This window comes from Moschus berezovskii, chromosome 24 (assembly GCF_049115385.1).
Source record: "Moschus berezovskii isolate FMDL1 chromosome 24, NW_MosBer_1.0, whole genome shotgun sequence".
Lineage (NCBI taxonomy): Eukaryota > Metazoa > Chordata > Mammalia > Artiodactyla > Moschidae > Moschus > Moschus berezovskii.
In genome coordinates this window covers 51,052,053-51,076,014 of record NC_142483.1, presented here as the reverse complement: position 1 = coordinate 51,076,014, position 23,962 = coordinate 51,052,053, and the positions used below count along the sequence as shown (strand labels likewise).

Here is a 23,962-nt window from a genome sequence, read left to right as displayed (position 1 = left end):
CCATCGTACTTTTCTTAGTCTTTGCACTCTCTTTCTACCTGGCCACACATTTTTCATGTCTGTTTCTGGCTCTTGCATCTAACAGATTAGAAGAAAAGCTCATGCTGTGTATTGAATGGTCAGTACTAAAATGAGGTCTTATCTTTCTGTCTTCTCCAATGACCTTGAGTATTAAAAAAAAAAATCCCTATGATAAGCTGTTTTAACCAACTTCATTTTCCCTCCTATCATTTTCTAGGATATAGAGATGTCTTGGTATACAGAGAGCTGTGGTTTTTTTCTGTTTGTTTTTGTTTCTAAATCTTGTGCTTTTTGACTTTGAAAAGTCTGTGTGTTTTTTTAATGCCCTGGGAATCGGCTTCAAATACGGTGATGTAGAAGACTTTGTGGGCATGTCTGTTTCTGGTGCACCTTCAACCCAATCTCTTCTCTTAAACAGATACTGCCTCATACAGGAGATGTTCCTGTTTCCTTTCCACAACAATATCCATGCCACCTTTCAAAATGTCTTTCATGTCTTCTGCTGGGAATATGGTAACTGTGTCTTACATATTGTGTCTATACTTCAGGGACAGAATGCCTGGTTAGGAATGTCTGCATTATAGGAGGGAATTATTTTTCTTTTCTCTTTCCTTTCCTTATTTTTTTTTTTTTTTAGTTTATCTGAGATTTAACAAAATGTTTTATTGCAGGTTTTAAACAGACTAACAAAAATAGAGCAAGCAAAGAGTATAATGAACTTTCCTGAACCCATCACTGACCCCAAACAGGCCATCCGTGCATAGCCAGTTTTACCACGTCCACTTCCCCCACTCAGTTTGTTTGAAGCAAGTCCCATATTTTAATATGAGTTTATTATTTATTTATTTTTGGCCACACTGTATGGGATTCCCACACTTGTGGGATCCTAGTTCCCTGACCAGGGATTGAAGCCAGATCCTGGGCAGTATTAAGTGCCAAGTCCTAACCACTGGACCGCCAGAATATTCCTGAATTTAATATGAATTTAAATATGTACTCTCTTTTTTTAAATATAATGGCAAGAGCATTTTACTTCTGAAAAGTTAAGTCCTTCATACTATATATCCTGTCATTGTTAAAATTTCAGTTGTTTCAAATGCCATAGTCTTGATGAGTCCACACATTGGAGTTGGTTGTCATCTCTTACAAATCTCTATTTATCGGTTTCCTTTCATCTCTTTTTGTCTCTTGCAGTTTATGGGTTGAAGAAACTGGATTGCTGGTCTTAACAGTTTCTGACAGTCTTGGGGATTTTGCTGTTTCATTAACATGGTTCTTTACCATGCTCCTTTTTCTTCTGTGTTTCCTGTAAATAGTTAGGTTTAGAGGTTTAATCACGTGTGGGTTCAGTCTCCTTTATAGGTTCTTTTCTTTCAGGAAGCCCAAGTATAGGGCATCTCTGTGACACTGCAGCAGGGTGTTTATACCCACTAGTTTATTAGGAGTGGCAAAGTGGCATTCTGTTTATCTTTACTGCTTTCTTTTATTTTTCCATCATTGTTTTACAGCGGCTTTATTGAGATGTGATTCACATACCATACACCCCATCCATCTTAAGTGTGCAGTTCAGTGGGTTCTTTCGCATCTTCACAGGCAGATGCAGCCACAGCCCATGTTGGAATGCTGCACCGCGCGAGAACGCAGCCCCTACCCTTCAGCCGTCACCTCGCTCTTGGCCCCTCCGCCCTCACTAACCACTGTGGGTGCTACTTTCTGTGTCTGTAGAGTTAGTTGCCTGTCACATCAGTGGAGTCATATACTATGTAATCTTTTATAGTTGGCCTCTTTCACTTTGGTTAATACTTTCAGGTTCATCTGTGTGGCGCGTGCATCTGTGCTTCATTCATGCTTACAGCCTGATAATATTCCATTGAATAGACAGACCATGTTTATCCACGTGTGTAGTGATGGACATTTTTTTCACTTTTTATCTGTGATGAATTATGCTGCTTTAAACATTTGTGTACAGGTTTTTTGTGGGAATGTTTGTCTTTCTTTTAAATATTATACCTAGGAGTGAAATTGCTGGGTCACCCGGCAACTCTGTGTTTAAACATTTAAGCAATAACCAGACCCTTTTCCAAAGCTGCTGCACCATTTTCCGTTCCCTCCGGTGGTGTATGCAGATTCTGATTTCTCCACATCCTCACCAGCACTTGTTCTTATCTGAGTTTTTTCCTCGCCATCCTAGGAGCTGTGGTTTTGGAATGCATTTCCCTGATGACTAATGATTTTGAGTCTGTTGCAATATGCGTACTGTTTGTTTATCTTCTGTGGAGAAATGTCTATTCAGATCCTTTGCCCAGTTTTAAATTGGATTATCTTTGTGTTGTTGCGTTGTTAGAGTTTTTATATTCTAGATTCAAGTTCCTTATCAGATGCGTGGTTGGCAAATACTTTCTCCCATTCCATGACTTGTCTTTTCACTTGACTCTGCTTTATTTATTAGTGTAAATTGCCCCTCACCCCTTATTACTCAGTGAGACAGTTTGCATAGAAAAGGCAAGATAAAAGCGTGACTCCTTGCCTTTGTTTACAAGTTTTCAAAATGAGGAGTTGATTGTTTAGCATCCTCTCACAGTGACCAATTATTATTATTTTTAAAAAACCATCATGAAGGCAGGAATTGGTTTGTCGATTTCCGTCCATTGTAGCTTTATTCTTACTGTTCTTCAGGTTGTCCCACTTTTATCTAAAGTGAACATCTTCAGGTTGATTCCCAGGTAATTTCGACCTGAGTCTGATTGGCTGTGATGGCTTCCTTGCTGTGTCGTGTAAGCAGGTTTTCAGGGCTTGTCTGGTTCATTTTCCGCTCCAGACCTGAATCGGCTGTTGCCCACGGAGCCCTGGTTTTCTCCTGCTGGAGCAGTGTGGGTGCTCAGGGTGCGTGTGCCACAGCGTTGGTGACTGTCAGTGACCAACTGGTAGACCTTCCAGTGGCTGTGTGAGGGCGATGTGTATACGGGGTGTTTTTTTGTTTTTAAAGTCAAAATATGTTGTGTATAGTGCTAATTTATATTCAGACTTAGGATTTTTACTTGACCTCTCTGTCTTACATATGTGTATCTCCTTCTTCTGAAACTACCCTTCCCAGTTCTCAGAGTCACTCGGGATGGGAATAATTTTGTTATATTCTATTTTCATAGCTTTATCCCACAGTACCTAGAATAGCAATACCAGCATTACCACCAGCAGTATAATTACCGAAAATAGTTAAAAGCATGTTTGTTTTTTTCTGTTTGGTTGTTATTTTACTGCTCGGCTGTATATAGTACAGCCATTGTTTTTAAAGTTACTTGAAATAGTTTCTCTGTGGTTATACCACTAACTGGATACATATAGCTAGGTTCACTACATTTTCTTTTCAATATTTAGGAATTGCTTTTTCAAATTTTTTATTATGAAATTATTTTTACTTTTAATTGTGGTAAAAAAATAACAAAATTTACCATCTTAACTATTTTAAAGTGTGCATTTCATTAATGTTTATTCACATTGTTGTGTAACAGCTCTCGAAAACTTTTCATCTTGTAAAACTGAAACTCTATCCATTAAACAACCCCCCAGTTCCTCCTTGCTCCTGGCAGCAGTTCTACTTTCTGTCCCTATGAGTTTGACTCCCCCAGGTACCTCATATAAGTGGGATCATATTTGTCTTTTTGTTACTGGCTTATTTTACTTGGTATACTGTCCTCAGGGTTAATTCATGTTTGTAGCATGTGACGAGATTTTCTTCCTGAATAATATTCCACTGTATTTATGTACCACATTTTGTTTGTCCTTCATCTGTCAATGGACATTTGGGTTGCTTCCGCAATGAAATTTTTATACAATTTGTTAATTATTTACACAGATCTGAAGTCAAATCAGTAACAAAAATATATTCAAAGAAGTCAGTCTTTTGTCTCATTCTCTTCATCCCTATTTTCTCCTCCCTTAAGGGAATTTTTTTAATTAAATGGTTTATCCTCCCATTTTTTTTCAATCCTAAGAAGACCTTTTCCCCATTCAAAAAATAAAATATATGTGTGCTTCTCCTTTCTTAGAAAATGGTGGCATACTGCACTATTTTTCTGTATCTTGACTCTGTCACCTGGTGACTAATACAGAGAGCTCTTCCTCCTCCTTTTTATCACTTACATTATAGCTTGTACCACCAGTTTCCTATTAGTGGACATTTGAGTTGTTTGCAGTCTTTTGTTCTTCAGAATAGTCCTGCAAAACCAAGGTACTGCATAGGTCTCTTTGTATTTTTGCCGGTATCTGTGCGAGTCAGAAAAGTGAGTTTGCTGGATCAGGAGGCCTGGTGCCCCTGCTGGATATGATGAATTCTCCTTTGTCAGGGCTGTGCAATTTTGTATTCCCACAGATTGTAAGAGTGGGCCTGCTTCCTTCTCCATACTACTTTCCCCTGAGTATATTGTTAAGTTTGGGGACTTCTACTGGTGTTTTGGTGAGAACACGGTTTTCTTTTGCATTTCTCTTAGTAAGGGCATCTTTTCATATTCAGAGCAATGTACTTCTTTTTCTGTGAACTGTCCCTTTTTTTTTTTTTAAGCCTATTCTAATAATAGTGGGGTTTTTCCCGTCCTTATTTCTAATTTTTGAGGCTCTCTATATGGAAAGATGGTATCCTTTTGTCTCTGATATAACTTAGTGAAACAGTTTTTTGTAGTCATTTGTCACTTGTCTTTTTGCTTTGTTTACAGTGTTTTTGCCATGCAAAAGCTGGTTTTTTTGTTTTGTTTTTTGGTGCCGCTGCACCTGCTTGTGGAATCTTAGTTCCCCAACCAGGAATCACACCACTGCCCTCTGTAGTGGAAACCCTAACCACTGGGTCTCCAGGGAATTTCCCAGAAGTGTGAAACTTTTCCACAGTGCCGTCTTACCCACTCGCCGCCTTGTTTGTGGCTTTTGGGTCGTTTTCGTGCTGTCTCGGCCACCCCTTGGCTGCAGCGGGGCTCTCGTCGTTCCTCTGATGACGGCGTCTCCAGCTTCCTTTCTGTTTCTCCCCTTGTCTGTCTGTGCCTCCTCCTGCGGTGCACTGTGAAGCTTGCTTCCAGTTTTCTTTTGCCATGTTTGTATCCAGTTATGCCAACACTGCTCATTTAAAAGCCTAGCTTTTCTCATTGATTTGAACCACTTTTTGTTTTGTTGTTGTTTAATATGTAATTGGGCCTGTTTCTGGATTTTCTGTTCTATTCCATTGGTCTGTATTCATGAGCCATTACAACAGTTTTAATTATATAAGCCGTATAATAATGTTTCAATATCTAGTAAGGTTAGCTTTCTTTTTCTTTTTGTGTTTTTCCAGCTATTTTTTCTTGTTTTTCTCCCAAATAAACTTTATAATCAATTTATGTTGCTCTGTGGAGAGTAAAACCTGTTGGTATATTTATTTGGACTGCATTAAATGCACAGGTTATTTTAGGGGGAACCTATATTTTTATGATGCATCGTTTTATTTAAGAATATGGTGCGCTTTTCCATTGGTTCAGTCCTACTTCTCTGTCTTCCAGGAATGTTTTATATTATTTTCCTCGTATATATTTGGGGTATATCTTGTAAGTTCACGTGTATGTATTTTATTTTTTGATAATCTGTTTCTTGTATTTTCTCTCATTTTGATCTGTGGCACTTCTTGAATTTTGCATGTTAACTTTATAACCTGTTGTTTTACTAAGTCATTTCGTTATTCAAAGCAATTTTGCCATTGATTAGTTTGGGTTTTCTAGATATGTAATCATAAGAGATGAAAATTGGGAATTTCCTGAGCCTTTTCATAGAATACAGAATTTTTCTAAGTTGCAGTGCATGGCAGTGCAGGTGTGTTTCTGGGGCCACACCCAGCCTCTCTGCTGCTACACTGTAGCTGTTCCAGTCTGTCGTGTGCCACTGTCTCTGTTAACGGTATCGTTTCTTTAATAACAGGAGTTAGAAAGGCAGAAGCACATGTGTAGCGTGCTGCAGCACAAGATGGACGAGCTGAAAGAAGGCCTCCGGCAAAGAGATGAGCTAATTGAGGTGCGTGCAGGGGCTCTGGAAATACCTTTTTTGAGGAGGAAATGCACTGAATGGAATGAGGGCCTGTGTGTTGGGAGGAAAGGGGGTTCAAACGCCACACACCCTGTACTTGTCTCTTCACATTCGGCTGCACCCTATCATTTTACAAGCGTGAAACATGAGAGCAGGCGTCAAAAATTATAGTGAGCCCTGTAAGTATTTGCCTTCTAATAGCAGAAGCTTTTGTTACTGTCTTCTATTCCTAAGCACATTCTTCCCTAAAGATAACTTAGGAAGTGGGCGAAAGGAAACACTACAGAGTACCAGGGTTCTTGGGAATGTAGTGAGTGCTGTATTTTGGGACATGATTCTTGGGGGAGAAGAAGTGTGATCTTCACTCAGGCAGGTGCATCTCTGAAACGGCTAAATGAAAAGTTGTCTGGATGCCTGGTGGGAGACAGAAGGCAAAGCTTGGCTGTGGCTGCGGCTCAGGTTCCCCCGGCAAGGAGCTCTAGGACCAGGGCAGGGTCCTAGGAGGGGAGCCCTGTGGGCTCCAGGAAACCTTTGACAGCAGTTCTCATCCTTTTGAGCCTACTACCTGGCATGTATCTGTTTTTCTTTAAATGTGGTTTTCCTCTCGAGGTTGCCATTTTTTTATAAATAAGAGGTTAGGTTTGTTGGGACTGGCTCCCGCTTACTTCCTCGGCAAGGTTTCCCAGCGCATCTCCTGTTAACGAGCAGCAGTACCGTGGTGATGTCAGGGGGCCCCGCTCCAGCAGCCCTGAGATGCCTCCTCGTGAGTCACACTCAGCCCATCCTTGTCCCTAGTGGTTCAAAACTCCCCTCCTTTTTCTCTTCCCCCACGGATCTGACTCAGTCTTCCCCCATGCGAATGACTTTAAAAATGATTTAATCGAGGAAAAGAAGTGATTCTATTTGTGGATTTGTTACTTTTTTGTCATTCTTGAGAATAACTGAACTTGGCTTGCTGAAAGCGGGTAGAATTTGTGAATTCTAAATGCAAACACAGATAACCCTCTGAAAATATCAGGTTACATATGGAGTTAGTTGTCTTAGTTTTTCCATATATGGCAAGAAGTATATTATCCAAACTCTGTTTCTTGCTGGCATTTAAAAATAATGTGTGAATTCTTCTCCCTTTTTGTCGTCTTGTTTTTGTGTGTCAGTATGCCAGCCACTTACTTCTTTTTCTAGTTAAAATATATATTTTTCCCCATTACAATTTCAAAAGAATGATAAAACTGCTCTGGGAGCTGCTTCTCAAATTCAGTAACTTACATTAGAACTGATTAAGTGTTCTAATTTTTGATGTGATGATTGCACTTAAGAGGCATTTTAATGCTTGACTTTTACAGTATTGTCTCTAATTTAAAAGCCTAAGGTGCTGGGTATACAAACTTTAGTTTTAGGGATTTTCTTACGTTTAGAATTGACATCCTTCAAACATTAATATTGGAGAAGGAAATGGCAAACTATTCCAGTATTCTTGCCTGGGAAATCTCATGGACAGAAGAGCCTAGAGGGCTACAGTCTGTGGAGTCGTAAGAGTCAACACGATTTAGTGACTAAACCACCACCAGATGCTAATATACGCGTTTACTTTTAACTGAAGAATCTTGGCGATGCCAAAATAATGCTTTTTGGTCTTTAGAGTTGAGAAACACATGGTAAAGCACATGAGATGTGTGAGTAGGGAAAGCAGGAGATGGTAACTTGCCAGTAATGCAGAAAAGAAAACCTGCTAACTGTGAGAGGGTGTAAATTGTACATCGCTGCCTACTCAAGAGTTAAGAATTGCTGAATGCTAAAATTCAAGTGTTTCTAAAAGCTGCTCTGGTTGTTCATTTGTAACTTATGATGTTCTTGCTATCATAGATGCTGCTAAAGGAAATTCAGGATGATTGAGCCGTGTCCCTCTCATGTTTTTTTCAGTTCTGCTTCAAAAAATAGAGTTCAGAAACTCCTGCTTGTTGTCAGTGATAAGGGTCACATGCTCATAAGCAGGTCTGGCTTCCCCTCTCTAGAGGTGCAGGTTGTCCCATGTTTGAGGAAAGGCAGTCGTGAACGGAAGAGTACGCGCGTAGCTGGGGCGTGTGCGGAAGCCACTGGCTGCCGTGGCTGTGGCTGGGACAGCTGTCCCCAGTCCCCTCGCTGGCTGTCATGGCGCCTAGACGCTGCGTGTCATCCTTCCTTTCCACAAGCAGCTCCTGCTTTTCCTGTTCATCAGACTTTCTCCTTTTGTTAAGTTTATCTATCAGTTTTATTTCTCGTCTGCTTTCCTCCCTCTCACCCCATCCTCTTTTTCTTCCTGCTCTTTTGTTTTTCCTCTTCCCCTCTTCCTCTGCAGGAGAAGCAGCACATGCAGCAGAAAGTAGACACCATGACAAAGGAGCTGTTCGAACTCCAGGAGACACTGCTCTGGAAAGATAAAAGCATTAGGGTATGAAGAGAAACTGGTCTTTGGCCCGAAGCTCATAGACAAGGAGTAGACCAATGAAAATGCAATTGAGAGATTCCTAAAATTCTGTCCTTTGATTATCTTTGAGCATTTATACAGAGTGAAATATAAATAAGCAGAAGACAGAAAGTTCCCTGGGAAAACCTGATCCTATGCCTGGAAAGAACTCTTCTCTCCAGCTGACTCTGGGCTTGTAAAACGTACGAGCAGGAGCTTTCTAAGGAAGTTGTTCTTTATGTTCCTAAGATTTTTATGCCGAAACAGCCACAGGCATTTAATTCAAACTCTGTGGGTAATTTGATACTCTTACATTGTAAGAATCTGGAGAAGAAGCAGAGGATGGGGGTGGGGAGAAGTTATTAACATCCCATAAATCTTTGGTGAATAAAATAGGAAGAGATTAGAATCATTTCAATTACGGAAGTAGACAGGAATGTAAGATTTTGCTGGCGCTGTCAAACTGTGACGTCACCTCTAATTATATCCTCACAACTCCCCAGAGCAGGGGCCCAGATAAGGAAGAAGTTCTCAGTGTCTTTTTGCTAAGCCCTTCAGGTAGATCCCAAGTACTCCAGAGACTGAAAACATTCCTGCTAGTTCATCCCAGGTAGCCTTTTGACTGGCAGCCACCTCATGGCATAGGAGCTCTGCTCCGGAGACTTACCTTGTTGGGGGAGATGGAGGAAGAGAGAGGAGACCTTTGGCCTGAGGACCTGAGGAGGTCTTGTTCTGCTCGAAGTTAGCTGGTGGTGGTGCTCAGTCCCTGAGTCGCGGCCGACTCTCTGCGGCCCCGTGGACTGCAGCCCGCCCGGCTCCTCTGTCCATGGAATTCTCCAGGCAGGAACACTGGAGTGGGCTGCCATGCTCTCCACCGGGGGATCTTCCGGTGGAGATATGGGACTGGGCCCGTATCTCTTCTGTCTCCTGCACTGGCAGGCGGGTTTGTTACCACCAGCACCACCTGGGAAGCCCAAATTTTTAAAAACTGTTTGAAAGCATTGTAGACCCACATGCAGTTGTAAGAAATAATGCAGAGATCTTGTGTGCCCTTTATCCAGTTTTCCCAAAATGTAACATCCTGTAAAACTATAGCACAGTCAGGGCGTTGCTCTTGATCGTCTATGGAGCACATTTTCATCACTATGAGAGGCCCCTCCTGTCGCTCTCCTGGAGTCATACCTACTGCCTCAGCGTCACCGTCCCAGGTGCTGGCAGCTGCTCCTCCCCATTTCTATAACTTGTCATCTTAATGCTTTATAAGGCGATGGCACCCCACTCCAGCACTCTTGCCTGGAGAATCCCAGGGACGGCAGAGCCTGGTGGGCTGCAGTCCATGGGGTCGCACAGAGTTGGACACGCCTGAAGCAACTTAGCAGCAGCAGCAGCCTGGAGAAGGAAATGGCACCCCACTCCAGTGTTCTTGCCTGGACAATCCCAGGGACGGGGGAGCCTGGTGGGCAGCAGTCCATGGGGTCGCACAGAGTCGGACACGACAGAAGCGACTTAGCAGCAGGAGCACAGTATGTAACCCTTTGAAATTACATTTTTTTCACTGAGAATAATTCCCCTTAAGATTCATCCAAGGTGCTTCATGCATCAAAAGTTTGTACCTCTTTTGCTTTAAAAAATTGTTTTGTTGTTGTGGTGGTAACACGCAAAAAATAACATAAAATCGACCATTTAAATCACGTCTAAGTGAAGAGTTTGGTGGTATTAAGTCCATTGACATTGGAGGTTCCACAGAACCTCTTTGCATCTTGCAGAACTGAAACTGAACTTTATTAAACAACTCCTCCCCAGGTCGTCCTCCTCCGTCCCCTGGCAGCCGCCATTCTACTTGCGTTTCTGTGAATTTGACTCCTCTGGGTGCCTCGCGTGTGGAGTCACACAGTTTGTCTATTTGTGACTGGCTTGTTTCAGTTCAGCGTGTGTCCTCAGGGCTCAGGCGTGTCATGGCCTCTGTCAGAACCCTTCCTTTTAAGGCTGAATGACAGTGCAGTGCATGTTTGTGCCACGTTTTGTGCACTCATTCATTCGCTGATGGACACTTGGTTGCTCCCATCTCTTTGCTGCTGTGAGTAACACTGCTGTGAACTTGAGTTTGCAGATCTCTTCTAGTGATTTCTTTTGGGTACATACCCAGGAGGGGAATTGCTACGTTATATGGTAGTTTAATTTTTTGAAGAGCAACCATACTGTGTCCCTAGCAGCTGCAGCATTTTCCCTTCCACCAGCACTGTACAAGGGTTCCAGTTTCTCTCCATCACTACCAACACTCCTTTTTTTTTTTTTGGTAGTAGCCATCATAATGTGTGTGAGGTGGTCCTCCCTTGACTTTTAAAAGATGCATTTTAAATATGATCTGTGACTACCTGATACATCACGTCTCTAGCTTCACTATCAAGATTTAAATTTAGTAGCTCCATGAAGGAACATGGCCTTTATTCTCACATTAAAGTTCAGTTTTAATTCTTTCATTGACGCTAGTGGTCATCCGTCTAGCACCAGAGTAGTTCTGAGCACCCGGGGTCATGTATAGAATGGGTCTGTGTGAAGGGCTTGTAAGTCCCTACAGCCTCGCACAAGGCTCACTCCCATTCTCACTAAAGATATTTGTGCCTGTATGTAATTATAACCTGTTGTCCAAAAGTTCAGCCTTTTGGGCTTCTTGACACAAGAATTTGAGGTTAGGTCAGGGGTAAAAAATTATTTAAAGCTCCACAAGCATGTACTTTTTACCCTAAAAAAATCTACTGTAGGAACGATTATGGAAGACAAGCACAAGAGTAGTAATTACATGGTCAGGTAATACAGAGGATTTCAGATCCAGCGTGAATACATTTGGTCCAGTTATAAGGTATTTCAGTAGTCTTCAAACTCTGTGGTAAGATGGGAGGATTTGCAGGATGTATTTTATTTTCCCACCCATAATTATGGGAAGGTGAAATTTGAAAGTCCAAAAGTAAAGATACAGTCTGCTGTAAGATTGGGAAAAGGAACAATTGGCATGTCCTAGCATTTGCTACTGGAGAATCCCAGGGACAGCAGAGCCTGGTGGGCTGCCGTCTGGGGGGTTGCAGAGAGTCAGACACCACTGAAGCGACTTGGCAGCAGCAGCATTTGCTGGAACTCAAGTTTCAAGTTGGTCTGTTCCTAAGGGGTTTTCTCAGTGTTGTTACTTGAGCATGCTGTGACAGTGGCCACCGTCCCAGTTGCGTGTGGCAATGCATGGCACGACAATGCACGTGAACCCCTCTAACCCAAACTAGCCAGCCCAGAGAGGAGAGGCCGCTGCAGATGGGACAGCGTTGCTGGGCTTTCCTGTCCTGATGGCACACTTGCTAGTGATGTAAGAGTGTTAACACTGGCTTGAAGTGTTAGACTAAACACCCTGTGGTGCTAGGAATGCACTCACTAACTTACAGGCAGACTCTCGACACACAGTGTGAATGTAAATTGTTCAAAGAGGAAGCTGGATGTTCACATTGCAGTTTGGGCAAAGAAGGAATAGGACTTGTCCTGTGAACTACTTTTCCAGTAGCATCCGGGGTGACAGTAAGGGAAGATCATTGTGGCCTTCATGGGGTGATGATACATATAGAGTATGCAAGGGCTTTGAACCAAAAAACTGGATTCATTTTCTGGCTTTGCCACTTACTGTGACTTTGGGTAAAAAACGTAGCATGTCGGCGCCTCAATTTTCTGATCTGTGAAATGGGGATAAGAAAAGTACAGGGTATGTAAGGGGAAATATAAAAATATATGAGACATTATATATGAGAGACAGCAATTTCAAGACCTGGAGCTACACATATGGCAGTTGCCATCACCCCTTATTTACTGACTGGTTGGAAAATAGGATTATGATGATTTAGAAAGTTGTCCAGCTTTTCAGCAATGAGTAACTAAGCAGTCGGCCCACTTCTAGACTCTGTATACCGAGAGGAGAGTTACCTGTTGTAGTTCCGCTTCTTGCATGAAGGGGAACACTGGTAGAAAACATTAACCGTAGGAACGAATGTGCAGAGAAGGGCTTTTTCAAATGGCCCGGCTGCTCGATGTCTGCATACACTGCTTAACTTGGGTGGGTTTTGAAGTCTGGGCTATTTTATGACATAAAGTAACAGTACGTCAGCGTGGACCAAACGTGTTCCTGCTTCTGCTCCACTGTCCTCAGCTCTGACAGCTGTGAGCTTTAGTCAACGATAGGGAAAATTCACATTAACCCAGGCCGGCTTCTCCTGAACCTTCCTGCATCTTCCGCACTGTAGGGTGCTGGCGCTGAGTACTCCTTTCAGCCTGGGCCAGTGGGTGGTGCTGGTATCATCCTTTTTTCCGGTGAGGAAACTGAGGCACGGGTCAGTTAGTAGGTGCCAGGACTCAACAGCCTGTTTGCAAACCCATATTCTGCTGCCTGCCGTAAGTGGGCTGGGTTTATTTCATCAGTTTTTCACATTTTGAATGTATATCAGAAAAGCAAATAACCATTAGTTGCATTTATTAACAAAAACAGATCCTTGAGAATTTTGGGGGAGAAATAGCTATTTTTAATTGAGTGGTATATGAGGAATATTTTACCATATGATGCAGAGAACAATTACTGCAGCCAGTATTAAAACACATTGTATATATACTGGTTATTCTAGAACCCATTTTTATTTTTTTAAAAATCAAGTATATTCTTGAATATACTAGTTCAGTTTAACATGAAATGTGGGTTTTTGGACTACCAAATAAAAGCATACTTAGGAGGTTTGTCAAGAAAACTTTATTTTAGCATTATTTCTTCTTCACCTTCCTTCTCTGTTTATTTTCACTGACTAAAAAGGGTTTGTTTTCTTGCCTGATGTGCTAAGCATGCTCTGCCAGATTTACGCATGAGTAACCACTTTCTGCAAAACTTTCTTCTGAAGCTAGATGCACAGGACTGTGCTCCCTCCGTATCTAACTGCTTGTGTCCGAAGCTGTTCACGCCCCCTTGTCTCTGACGCTCTTTTTTGAAGTTGAATCGGGTCCCGCTCTGCTCCCTTTCATTTGCTGTCTCTCTCTGCCCTTCTTTCTCCTGCCGCCCCATCTAAACCAGGCCCTTGAGAAACAGAAGGAGCACGCGGGCTGCCTCAGGAGCGAGCGGGATGCGCTCCGGGAGGAGCTGGCCAAGCTGCAGGCAGCGGTGCAGGCGGGAGAGGTACGTGAGCGCCTCGCTGCTTTGCTCCTTCTCCTGCCGCCCCGTCCCCTCTGCCTCCTGAAAGCAGAGCGTCGTTTGCTCTCCCGTCCAGAGCCGGGAGGTGCGAGTCCGTCCGCAGAGCTGGACTCCGTGTAGCTGGTGCTGACCAGGGGTCCCTGCAGCAGGCGTGTGTTGTCACAGGGCCACCGTGCTGCCACCTCCTGCTTCCCTAGGGGCTCTTCTGTGACACTGGGTCTCTTCTTCCCTGCAGAAACATGGCTTAGTCATCATCCCCGACAGCACTCCCAACGGCGACGTCCACCAGGAGCCCGCAGTCGGGGCCATCACCGTTGTGTCTCAGGAAGCCGCCCAGGTCTTGGAGTCGGCGGGGGAAGGGCCGCTTGGTAAGACGCTGCCGCTGTGTTGACTGGGGTTCGTGTTGTCTCCCTGGACGTCCAACCTGGTCACATCCTCTCTTAGAAAACGAAAGCCAGGGCTGTCTGAGCCTTGAGAGGAAGACCCCTGGGCACGCTGTCTTCAGCCGTCCTTAGCCCTGAGAAAGCAGCACCTGGGCCCTTGCCAGGCAGTGAGTGTTAGGGGGTAAGGCCCCTGGTTGGAAGCATGTGGGTGTGTGTATGTAGTTTTGTCATTTAAGCACTACTTTCTGCGAAGAGAGAATCCAGCACATCTGTCCTGGGGAGCCAGAGGGCTGGTCGGTGGCTTCCTGAGTGTGTTCTAAGTTTCTTCTTCCGGGAGCATCTGGTTTTCGGTTTTGCAACTCACGCCAGGATTCTGTAGCTCTTTGCCACCTCACTTCTTAAGGCAACAAACAAACGACCAACAGTTAGCGTTTCAGTATTCACTCACTTAGCAAATCGCCAGCCACCGGCGTCAGTGTCTGCAGAGATCCCCGGCAGTAATGTGTTAAGGGCTAAGCCACTTCAATTCGACACTTTGAGAGCCTAATGACACTACCCTCAGGAAGATGCCCATCTGCTGTGCCCACTCAGAATCCAGTCCTAGAGGATGGCACAGGTGGATACTGTGCCATCAGCCACTTTTATATTCAAAGTGAGCTTTTCCTTTTTATTCTCATATATATATGTCGGTTTCCTAGAACAATGTGTATATGATAGAGGCGGGCCTGCTCTCAACGAGGGAACTCTGGAAGTGTAACTGTCGACCCTCTGACAGCGGAGGACGCGCAGAGCACGGACGTGCATGACCATGGGCAGCTTCAGGGTTTCCTCTGCCTCGTGAGAGGGGCTGGAGTGTTTGCTGGTGACGGTGGCTGACCGTGGGGAGCACGTCAGCTGTCGGCATCCCATCGGTCCAGGGGCCTGTTCTCCTGAGTGTTGGGAGGGAGCATCTATCCCCTCAGGCCAGGAGTGGCCCCCGTGGTCCTGCTGCGGAGCCTCTGACGAGCCTTGACGGCCGACGTCTTAGAGCACCCCCCTACCAACACACACACGGGCTTTGTGGGCCTTCCCTGCTCCTGGCATGTGTTCCTGTGCGTTCTTTGCTCCAGCATCCCCTCTCAGGCTCATTCTCAGCCCTGTCCTCTCTCCCGGAGTTTGTTTTCTGTTCTAAGGACTTAAAAGCCTGTGGGGGTACCCTTGACTTTCAGGGGATTTTCCTGGTAAAACTTGCAAACTTTTGAAACAAGGAAATGATCTTTGTACTTGCATTTGTCCTCACGTGGAAAATCACTGCTCTTGGGAGCAAATGTTGTATTCAGTGCCTGATAAACATCAACTGTGTGGAAATATGTCTTGAATCATCCAGTACTTTTCCTTTCATCATTAAAGCCTTCATGTCTTTTGATATTCAAAGTGGTAAATTGTTTATCAAATGTTTGCTATTTGTGAATTTGAAGAATTATTTTAAATTGTTTATATACTACATCATTACAAACTTTTCGTTTCAGACGTACGGCTACGAAAACTCGCTGGGGAAAAGGAAGAGCTACTATCACAGGTAAAGGCATTCTTCTCATGGGAGGGTAATCTTAATTGTAACTGACTAAATCATATGGTAAAATGTGAGCAAATTAAAATGTGCACTAGAAAGACGTGCCTATTTCAGACATCACTACTCAAGTAAAAAGTCACAGTTACCTCTTTGTTGTCTCCTAGTCTTCATAGGACACAGTTTGGGGAGTCAGCTGTATAAGCCTTGTTAAGACAGAAGGTCCCTGCCCTGATTCTCGTGTTTGGTCCCTTTAGTTGACTGCGGTGGTGCGCACTGCCCTGTATGCTTCTGTGTGACGTGCTTAGGTTGCTTCTTGGCTGTTCTGCGTAAGGGGGTCCCGGTGACACCCCTCTATGGAGCGTGGGGACTTCACCCCCTCTCCCTGCCCAGCATCTGTACTTCCCGTGCCCTCCCCGCAGAGGGACAGTGTGGCTTCAGTCGGTCTGTGTCGTCAGAAGCCTGTGAGCGCTGCGCGCAGCGGAAGCGCAGAGCGTGTTCTGGGGCTCCTTTCATCTCTCTCACGTCTCCTCGGTCCCCTCAAACCAGGGTTGTGGTTTCCTTGTCGCGTGCTTGGTTTCCTCTGTCCTGGTTTCTCATCGAGCTGCAGACCCCCAGCAGCAGTTTCGGTCCACACGCAGTGTTTCAGATGCATCCTGTATTCCCTCACTTCCATTTTCTGGTTCCTGGCGCGTCTGGCTCGGCCTTTCTGAACATGCTGGCTCACTCCCTGGGGACAGAGACCTCACCACCCTGCTCATCGTCTGGTTCCCTTTGCCTGTAAACTCCAGGCTGGACCCCCTTCCGCGGTGTTTTTGGCCTCCCTCCCTCCACCTCTATCCTCTAGCTCGGGTACATCCCCCAGGAGCTTCCGGAGAACAGTTTGGGGGCAGTAAATTTTTCTTAACTTCACAGGAGTGAAAATATCATCTTACCCCTTTATTTGATGAACAGTTTGATGTGGGTATGGACTTCTTTGTTATAATCATTTGCATTCATCTTGTTTTTCAAAGAAATTGCTTCATTGTCTTCTGGCCTCCTGTGTTTGGCTATTGAGAATTGAAGAACATTCTGATTTTTTATTTTTTATCTGTGGCCTGTTTTTCCCTTCTGGAAGCTTGGCCTATACTCTCCTTTCTCCCTAGTATTATGAAAGTTCAGTGATGCGGTTTGCTGTCTTGTGTGGCTGCATTTGTTGTTTCTCCAGGCACATTTAGCAGCATAGGTGTAGGCATGGAGTGAGCAGTGTTAGATTTCACCAGGTGAGGAGTCTCGGGCAGATGGAATGAAGGCATATGCCAGAGTGACGATGGACCTTGAGATTAAGCTGGGTAAGGAGGTTTATGGGGAACCTAGGAAGACATCAAGGCACAATGGAGAGAAGATGCAGACAGTGGATCATAGGTGCCTGTGGGGTGGAAGGATTTTTGGACTTGGGTGCAGAGAGAATGAACTGGAAAGAACAAGAGTAGTGGTTAGAAGATACACGGGACTGCATTGGGCAGGGCTGGTTGGTCTAGTGGAGAGATCTAGTTCATGATGGTGGGAGCGAGCGGCTGAGGGCGGGATGGGGTAGATGGCAAGATCCTTGTTCCAGAAACTGAGGGATTCATTGTAAGAGATCCTCTGCTCAGATGGACTTTGAATTTGCCAACAGTTCAGGCAGGAATAACCTTGTGGGTGTGAGAGTTAGGAGCTACAGTGCTGATGAGTATTTATAAAGAAGAGATGTGATTGGGAGCTGCACTAGGAGTTCAGCGGGGCCAGAGGGAGGCGAGTGTGCAACAGCAGGGGGAACAGGGGGCCCTGATCCGTCCTCAGGCTCAGCAGGGGCAGCAGCCCCTCAGCGGGGAGCAGGCTGGGGTGATGGGCCCGTGCAGAGGGGACGGAGGGGCTGCCAATGACAGAAGGTAACCAGAGGGGGCAGCGCAAGCGTGGGGCTTTGGGGAAGGTTAGGAAGTGAAGGCAGAGTCGGGCTCTTCCAGGGTCCTTTGAGGACGAGAACAGGGGAGGGTGAGCCTTCCCGAGATGGACATGAGGAACGACAGGGAAGATGAGGTTAGTCCTGGCTGACCCGAGGCGGGTAGTGGTGTCGGGGCTGAAAGGGCAGAGCTGTCGGGAAGGATGGGTTCGGTCCTGGTGCCCAGCTCACTCTTCTCCATGGGGGGCGGGCAGACTTGGTCCAGTCCCTTTGACCCCTGAGGAGGAAGGGCACAGGAGGCGTAGGGAGGCCTGGGCTTGGCCCCAGAGGTGGCCCCGTCTGGGTGAGGACGGGGGGCTCTGCTTGTGCTGCTTCCTGCGTCGCTGGGGTAAGTGTTGTACGCATTTGGGGAACCCGACTTTGATTTCTGACTTGGGGGGAAGGGGAATGGACCTCAGGCCAGATCCTGTCTCTCCTGGTTTTCCACCCCTTTGATCTCATGTGTTCTGCTTTCTAAAAGATCTTCTCAACTTTGCCTTCTTTTTACTGAGTTGTATTTCTGAAGTCATTTCCAGGATGCATTTTCACTTACCTCAGACGATATTGATAGGCTGGTTGATTTGCTCCCCTTTAATTTTTTCTGTCTGCGTAGTTTGTTTCATTCCAGATGTTCTTTTAGATTTATTTAGTTTTCAGTTTAAAAGTGGAATACTAAAAAGCTGGTGGGCAGCTCTTTGGTGGGGCCCATCCGAATTTCTGTAAGGCTTGATGTGGCTGGCTGTTTGGCTGGGAACCTTCGATGTGGGTGTGCTGCACTTATGTTTCAGGCTCATCAGAATCCTAAAGAGAGCGCCTCCAGTCTTCTGCCTGAGGCTCAGGCCCAGCTGTGCAGTGTGGAAACCGAGGGTGGGCTAGAGGCCGCACCACGCAGTTCACGTCTGTCCTTATTTTCTATTCATGGGACTGCTGTCTCCAGCTGGACCTTCTTTTTTCCCTTTTATTTATTTTATAAATAAATACATAAAAACTTAGGTTATAATTGACATAAAATAAGCTGTTGTGTGTGTGCTTAGTTGTGTCCGACTCTGTGTGACCCCATGGACTGTAGCCCGCCAGGCTCCTCTGTCCAGGGGATTCTCTGGGCAGGAACACTGGGGTGGGTTGCAATGCCCTCCTCCAGGGGATCTTCCCGACCCCAGGGCTGAACCCGCGTCTCTTATGTCACCTGCACTGGCAGGCAGACTCTTTACCACTTGCGCCACCTGGGCACACACTTAAAATGTGCAGATGCACATTGTAGATTAGTTTCCAAGGGCGCCATGACAGAGCACCACAGGATGGGCGGCGCAGAACAGAAGGCAGCCCCCAGGGTGGAGGCGAGGAGCCCACACTTCTGTGTCAGCAGCGCGGCCTCCTCCTGAGGCCTGTGGGGGAGGCCTCCCAGGCCTCTCCTACACGGCTGGCCGCTGGGTCCCTTGGCTTGTTGGCAGTGTTCTCTTTGTGTCACACGGCTTCCCTCTGGCCATGTGGCACTCTTGTGATTAAGGACCCCAAGCATACTAGACTCAAGGCCCACCTTATTCCAGTATCATTTCATCTCAACTAAGAGCCTCTGCAGTGACTTTGTTTCCAAAATAAGATCACATTCTGAGGCACTGGGCTTAGGACTATAATATACGAACTTTGGGGGGACAGCAACGTGTGAAACCATCACCCCAATCAACATGGTAAAAACAGGCATGACCCCCCAAGTCCCTGTGTCCCTTTGTAAACTTTCCTTCCTCTCCCACCTCCTCCCCTTCTCCAGAAACCACCAATGTACCTTTTCGTCTCTTCAGTCTGTTTTCTGGAGTTTTTTTGCACTGCGTGTACTTAGCTTGAAAGTCACCATGTTGCTGCATGTATTAGCAGTATATTCGCTTCTTTGGCCAAGCAGTAATTCCACTGTATATACATGGACCACTATTTGCTTTATCCTTCTGTTGATGGACATTTCAACAGTTTCTTGTTTGGGTCTATTAATGAGTAAGCTGCTATAATGGCCCTTATTTTGGGTAAAATAAGGTAAATTGTGTAGCCAAACTCAAAAATACATTTCCAATTATTTCTGCATACAGCTTTCTAAATAAGAATATTTAACCTAACTCTCAAATTAGAACAAGAAACATCTAACTGCCAGTGGGATTTTCCATTTTAAACAAAAATTTAAAAATACCCAAAGATGTGCTTTTCTACAGATGAACGCAAATAATGAAATATGGCTGTTTTTATGGCTATTTTCATTGGACGCCGGTCCTGGAGCTCACTCCTTTTGAGCATTTGTTCACAGCTGACCTCCAGCACCTGAGCGCAGTGACGAGGGTCTCTGAGTGAATGATCTGTGGCCTTATTCTAAGATGCGGCCATGGGGCCAAGCATGTTTCATTTGAGAGGCTGGATCTCACTTTTCTTCAGATTAGAAAACTGAAGCTGCAGTTGGAGGAGGAGCGGCAGAAGTGCTCCAGGAGCGACGGCACAGCGGGTGACCTGGCAGAGCTACAGAACGGCTCGGACCTGCAGCTCATCGAGATGCAGAGTGAGGCGGGGCCGGCACGCTCCCCTGGGTGGGGTGTGAGCGGGCTGCTCGGGCCTGTGGGTCCAAAGAATAGCCCTCAAGTGGACCAGAAAAGCTGTCCCAGTCAGTCACGGACTGAAGAGCTGCTTCTAGCTGCTTTCTGGGTAGTGCTCTGCCCTTCTGGGGGACATGGTTTCTAGAACATCTTGCAGCTAGTGACATCGTGACACTGTCCTTTTTCACATTCCTGTGTCATCTGTAAGCATCCTTCCTACTGATAAGTTTTTCTGGGGAGTTTATCTTATATGATTGGAGGGATATATTCGGAACTAACTCACAGCACTGCAGAGTGGTTTCAGAATTTTCCCAGAAATAGTCTTAACTTTATGAGATGGAATTTAAAACAGGCCACAAAGTAAGCCCATGCAGTTTTCCTAAATTCAGTTTTCCTGCCTGTTTTTGACCTCACATCACTGAAAATTGTAAAACGCCTACTGTACTCCCAGGATTCCATGGTAGAAAGCCATCTGTATATGGAGAATGTATAATCCACACAGGGGAGATTTTTGTTTTTCCAATTTGAATAAGGCATTTCTGATGACTTATTTTAAAATACTGGTTCCTGCATGACCTTTTCATCTTCATATTCTGAGTGAGGCCACATAGGCATTTTTGGACAAAGGCTTAATTAGAACTAACTTATTACCATTGACGTTTTTGTTAAATTTGGATTGCTGGAAGGAATATTTCTCCCCCAGCATTTCTAAGGTTCTTGTTTTAAATAGTTTGCTTCTAGGTTAGATATACAGCTAATGATTTCCAGCTCTGTCCCTAATGCATTATCACAGCATACTACTGAAAAGCATTTATTTCAGTAAATATTAAGCGTACATTATGTGCGGAGCACTTAGCTGGAAACAGGTAGATTCAAGAAGCTGAGACATACCAGTGGACCTGTGTCGTCCTGTGTTCTATATGATGTTAGGAAAACATGATAAATGTCCTAAGTGCAGAAAAAATGCAACAAAGGAAGGAGAAGCTATCGTTAACTATAGAGGGTCATGAAGAAGGTGAAAACTGAGGACCTTAATGGCTGGGTTACACATAGCGATCAGAGGTGGGGAGAAGGGGCACTGGTGTGGAGAGCAGGGTGCCTGGGGCGTCAGGGAAGCCAGGGCAGGGGCCCCGAGGTGTTCACAATAGGGCTTCTTGCTTAAAGCTCTACCTGCACACATCAGAATTCTAGGTGCTGTAGTAACAAGTGCTGGAGCGTCCCGGAGCATAGATGTGCCAGGACCGGGGTGAAGGGAGCTGCTGCGGCTGCCTGTGTGCTTTTCGCTGCACAGCCCTCTTCTGGGCAGCAGGCAGGCCTCACTGCCTCTCGTCACACCTGCATCTCTACAAGAGATTTATTATTATCTTCTCTTCTAGGAGATGCCAACAGACAAATTAGTGAATACAAGTTTAAGCTTTCAAAAGCGGAACAGGATATAACCACCTTGGAGCAAAGTGTAAGTCCTTCCTGTGTATGATACCAAGTGATTTCAGTCCCCCTGTCAACACATCTGCTTCCTGCATCTCAGTGGCTAACCCCATGAGTGCCTAGGTTTCTTTGAGCTGTCTCTGCAGTTGGAGCTCTAGAAAATCTCCTTATTAAATAAAGAGGAGAAGCCAGCAGAGAACTTCAGCCTTCTATGAAGGAAGACTGAAGTATACTTCCATTTCTTGGAGCCAGTTCAAGAAGCTGGTACTTTATAATATATTCCCTTCTTGCACATTTCAGAAAGCCTAATGACTTCTCCATTCGGGGAGTCTCCTCTTGCGATGTCACTGTGGCTCTTGAACAACATAGTCGTCATAAAACTGAACATGGGAAACTGGCCCTGTGATGACTGCACAGCTCATCCTCTCAAGGGATGGCAGTTCTTGGTTTATAAATAGCTGTTGGGTTCTGAGAGGACCTCTGACTCACCCTGAGGGAACTTGTTAGCATTAGATTACTTGGAATCTGTCATGACGTCATGTTTCCATCTTGGCTGCAAAAAAACTGGTGGCTTCTAGTGCCAGCCCCTGAGGACTGTGTTCTCATATTTACAGATCAACCGCCTGGAGGGGCAGGTGCTGAGATATAAAACCGCTGCTGAGAATGCAGAGAAAGTCGAGGATGAACTGAAAGCAGAAAAGAGGAAGCTACAAAGAGAGGTACTTACTTTATTATGCTTCTTGAAATACGTCCTAAAAAGCAAAGCTCCTTTGGAAAGACGTTCCTTGCTGTGTAAGGAATTCAGTGACACAGCAGTGGGGTCACTTACTCTGTGTTGGTTTCTGACCTGCACGGGGACTGCCATTTACTGTTGCGTTTTGCTCAGACAGTGAGAAAAAGGCTTCATTTTTGTTTTACATGAGGTCCATGTCTCCGTATGTCTGTATGCCCTCTCGGCACCACTGGTTCACACCTCTGGCTGGCTGAAAAAAGTGACTGTTGGGTCCCATGTAAGACCACCCCGCCTGGCAGTGATTGCACCCCCGAGAGTGCAGAGGAAAGCCACGCGGGCTCTGTTTCTGACCGTGAGACGTGACCGCTCTCTTCCCGTCTGCAGCTCCGAACAGCACTGGACAAGATCGAGGAGATGGAGATGACCAACAGCCACCTGGCCAAGCGGCTCGAGAAGATGAAGGCCAACAGGACGGCCCTGCTGGCCCAGCAGTAGGGCCCCGCCCCGAGGGTGACTTCATCCACTGGCGCAGACCCCTTTCAGGACTGTTTGAGCTTTGTCATTCAGATAGCCACCTTTGTATTTTCTAATTTATGAGAGAATGAAACAGGTTTGAATCTTCATGAATGAACACTTTGTGTGTAGTTTGATTCTAGACTAAGAACTAGTCCATGCCGTTATTTTTTATTTCTGTAATTTTAGAATCAAGTTTACTCACCATTTTTCCCCAGCCGCCTCAGTGACTGGGCCCAGCTCTGGAGGACAGCGGCTCAGCACCCGCTGAGATCCTTCCTGGAGACCTCAGAAACACAAGTGCCTTCTCCACGGTGCAATTCAGACTACAGTGATCTCCAGGGGCCAATAGACACTTACCCTCAATATCAGGTAGCGTTTATATTTAGTGAAGAAACAAGTTCACAGGTGGGGAATATATGTTTCACTCAAATTTGTATGTTTGGAGGAAAAAGCCTTTTTTGTAAGATATTTAAATTTATATAAGAAAATGTTAGAAAAAGATATGGGGAGTGTATATAATACTTGTTTTATTGCATGGGGCAGGGGTGCCCAGGGCTTGTTGCTCTTAAAGTAAGAGCAGGCCCTTAGTCTTCACATCAGCTGTGCTGTATCTTGTAAAGTATTTCATCTGCTGCTTATTTGTGGAGTGAAACCTCAGACCAGCCCGATGGAGGAGGAGGGAGGGCAGGCCCAGCAGACGGGGGTCGGCCTGAAGAGTCTGTTAAACACACCCTTCTGCTGACTACAATCGGCTACTGACACATTCATTCTGTTAAGAGGAGCCTTTAAAACAAATCATGGCAGTCACGCCCCTCCTAGCTCACAGCCCTCTTCTCTTAAGGAAATACAGAATGTCTTTTCAGAACTTTGGTTTCATCTCTCAAGGTGCCCAGTTCAAGAGGATTTTGCCGTGGAGTGTGCAGCCATGCTGCAGTGTTTCTGATTCTCTGTTGTTCTCAGAATCAAGGTGGTTTTATGGAAATGATTATTGTATCTTCAGCGTGTTTACACAGAAAATACGGGGGAAGTCTAATGAATTAAGGCCACATAAGATAAAATTAGAACATGAAACTAGATAATAATAAAGTTAACTTAAATATAAATAAATCTCTAATAATTA

General features: G+C 45.1%; 1 protein-coding gene across 19 annotated transcripts in view; it reads left to right on the top strand.

Moving 5' to 3' along the window:
• Positions 1-23,962, top strand: part of LRRFIP2 (LRR binding FLII interacting protein 2) — a 114,118-nt gene extending 90,156 nt beyond the window's left edge. For 9 of the 19 annotated variants that reach the window (XM_088831539.1, XM_088831537.1, XM_055414673.2 and 6 more), the window contains 9 exons: positions 5,953-6,045; positions 8,393-8,485; positions 13,587-13,688; positions 13,939-14,071; positions 15,595-15,644; positions 20,011-20,131; positions 21,542-21,621; positions 22,208-22,312; positions 22,711-23,962. In XM_088831539.1, coding sequence (XP_088687665.1) covers positions 5,953-6,045; positions 8,393-8,485; positions 13,587-13,688; positions 13,939-14,071; positions 15,595-15,644; positions 20,011-20,131; positions 21,542-21,621; positions 22,208-22,312; positions 22,711-22,821 — 888 coding nt within the window. In that variant the 3' untranslated portion in view covers positions 22,822-23,962. The remainder of the gene's footprint in view (positions 1-5,952; positions 6,046-8,392; positions 8,486-13,586; positions 13,689-13,938; positions 14,072-15,594; positions 15,645-20,010; positions 20,132-21,541; positions 21,622-22,207; positions 22,313-22,710) is intronic. The other 10 variants (XM_088831540.1, XM_055414672.2, XM_088831545.1 and 7 more) reach the window with 2 other exon arrangements.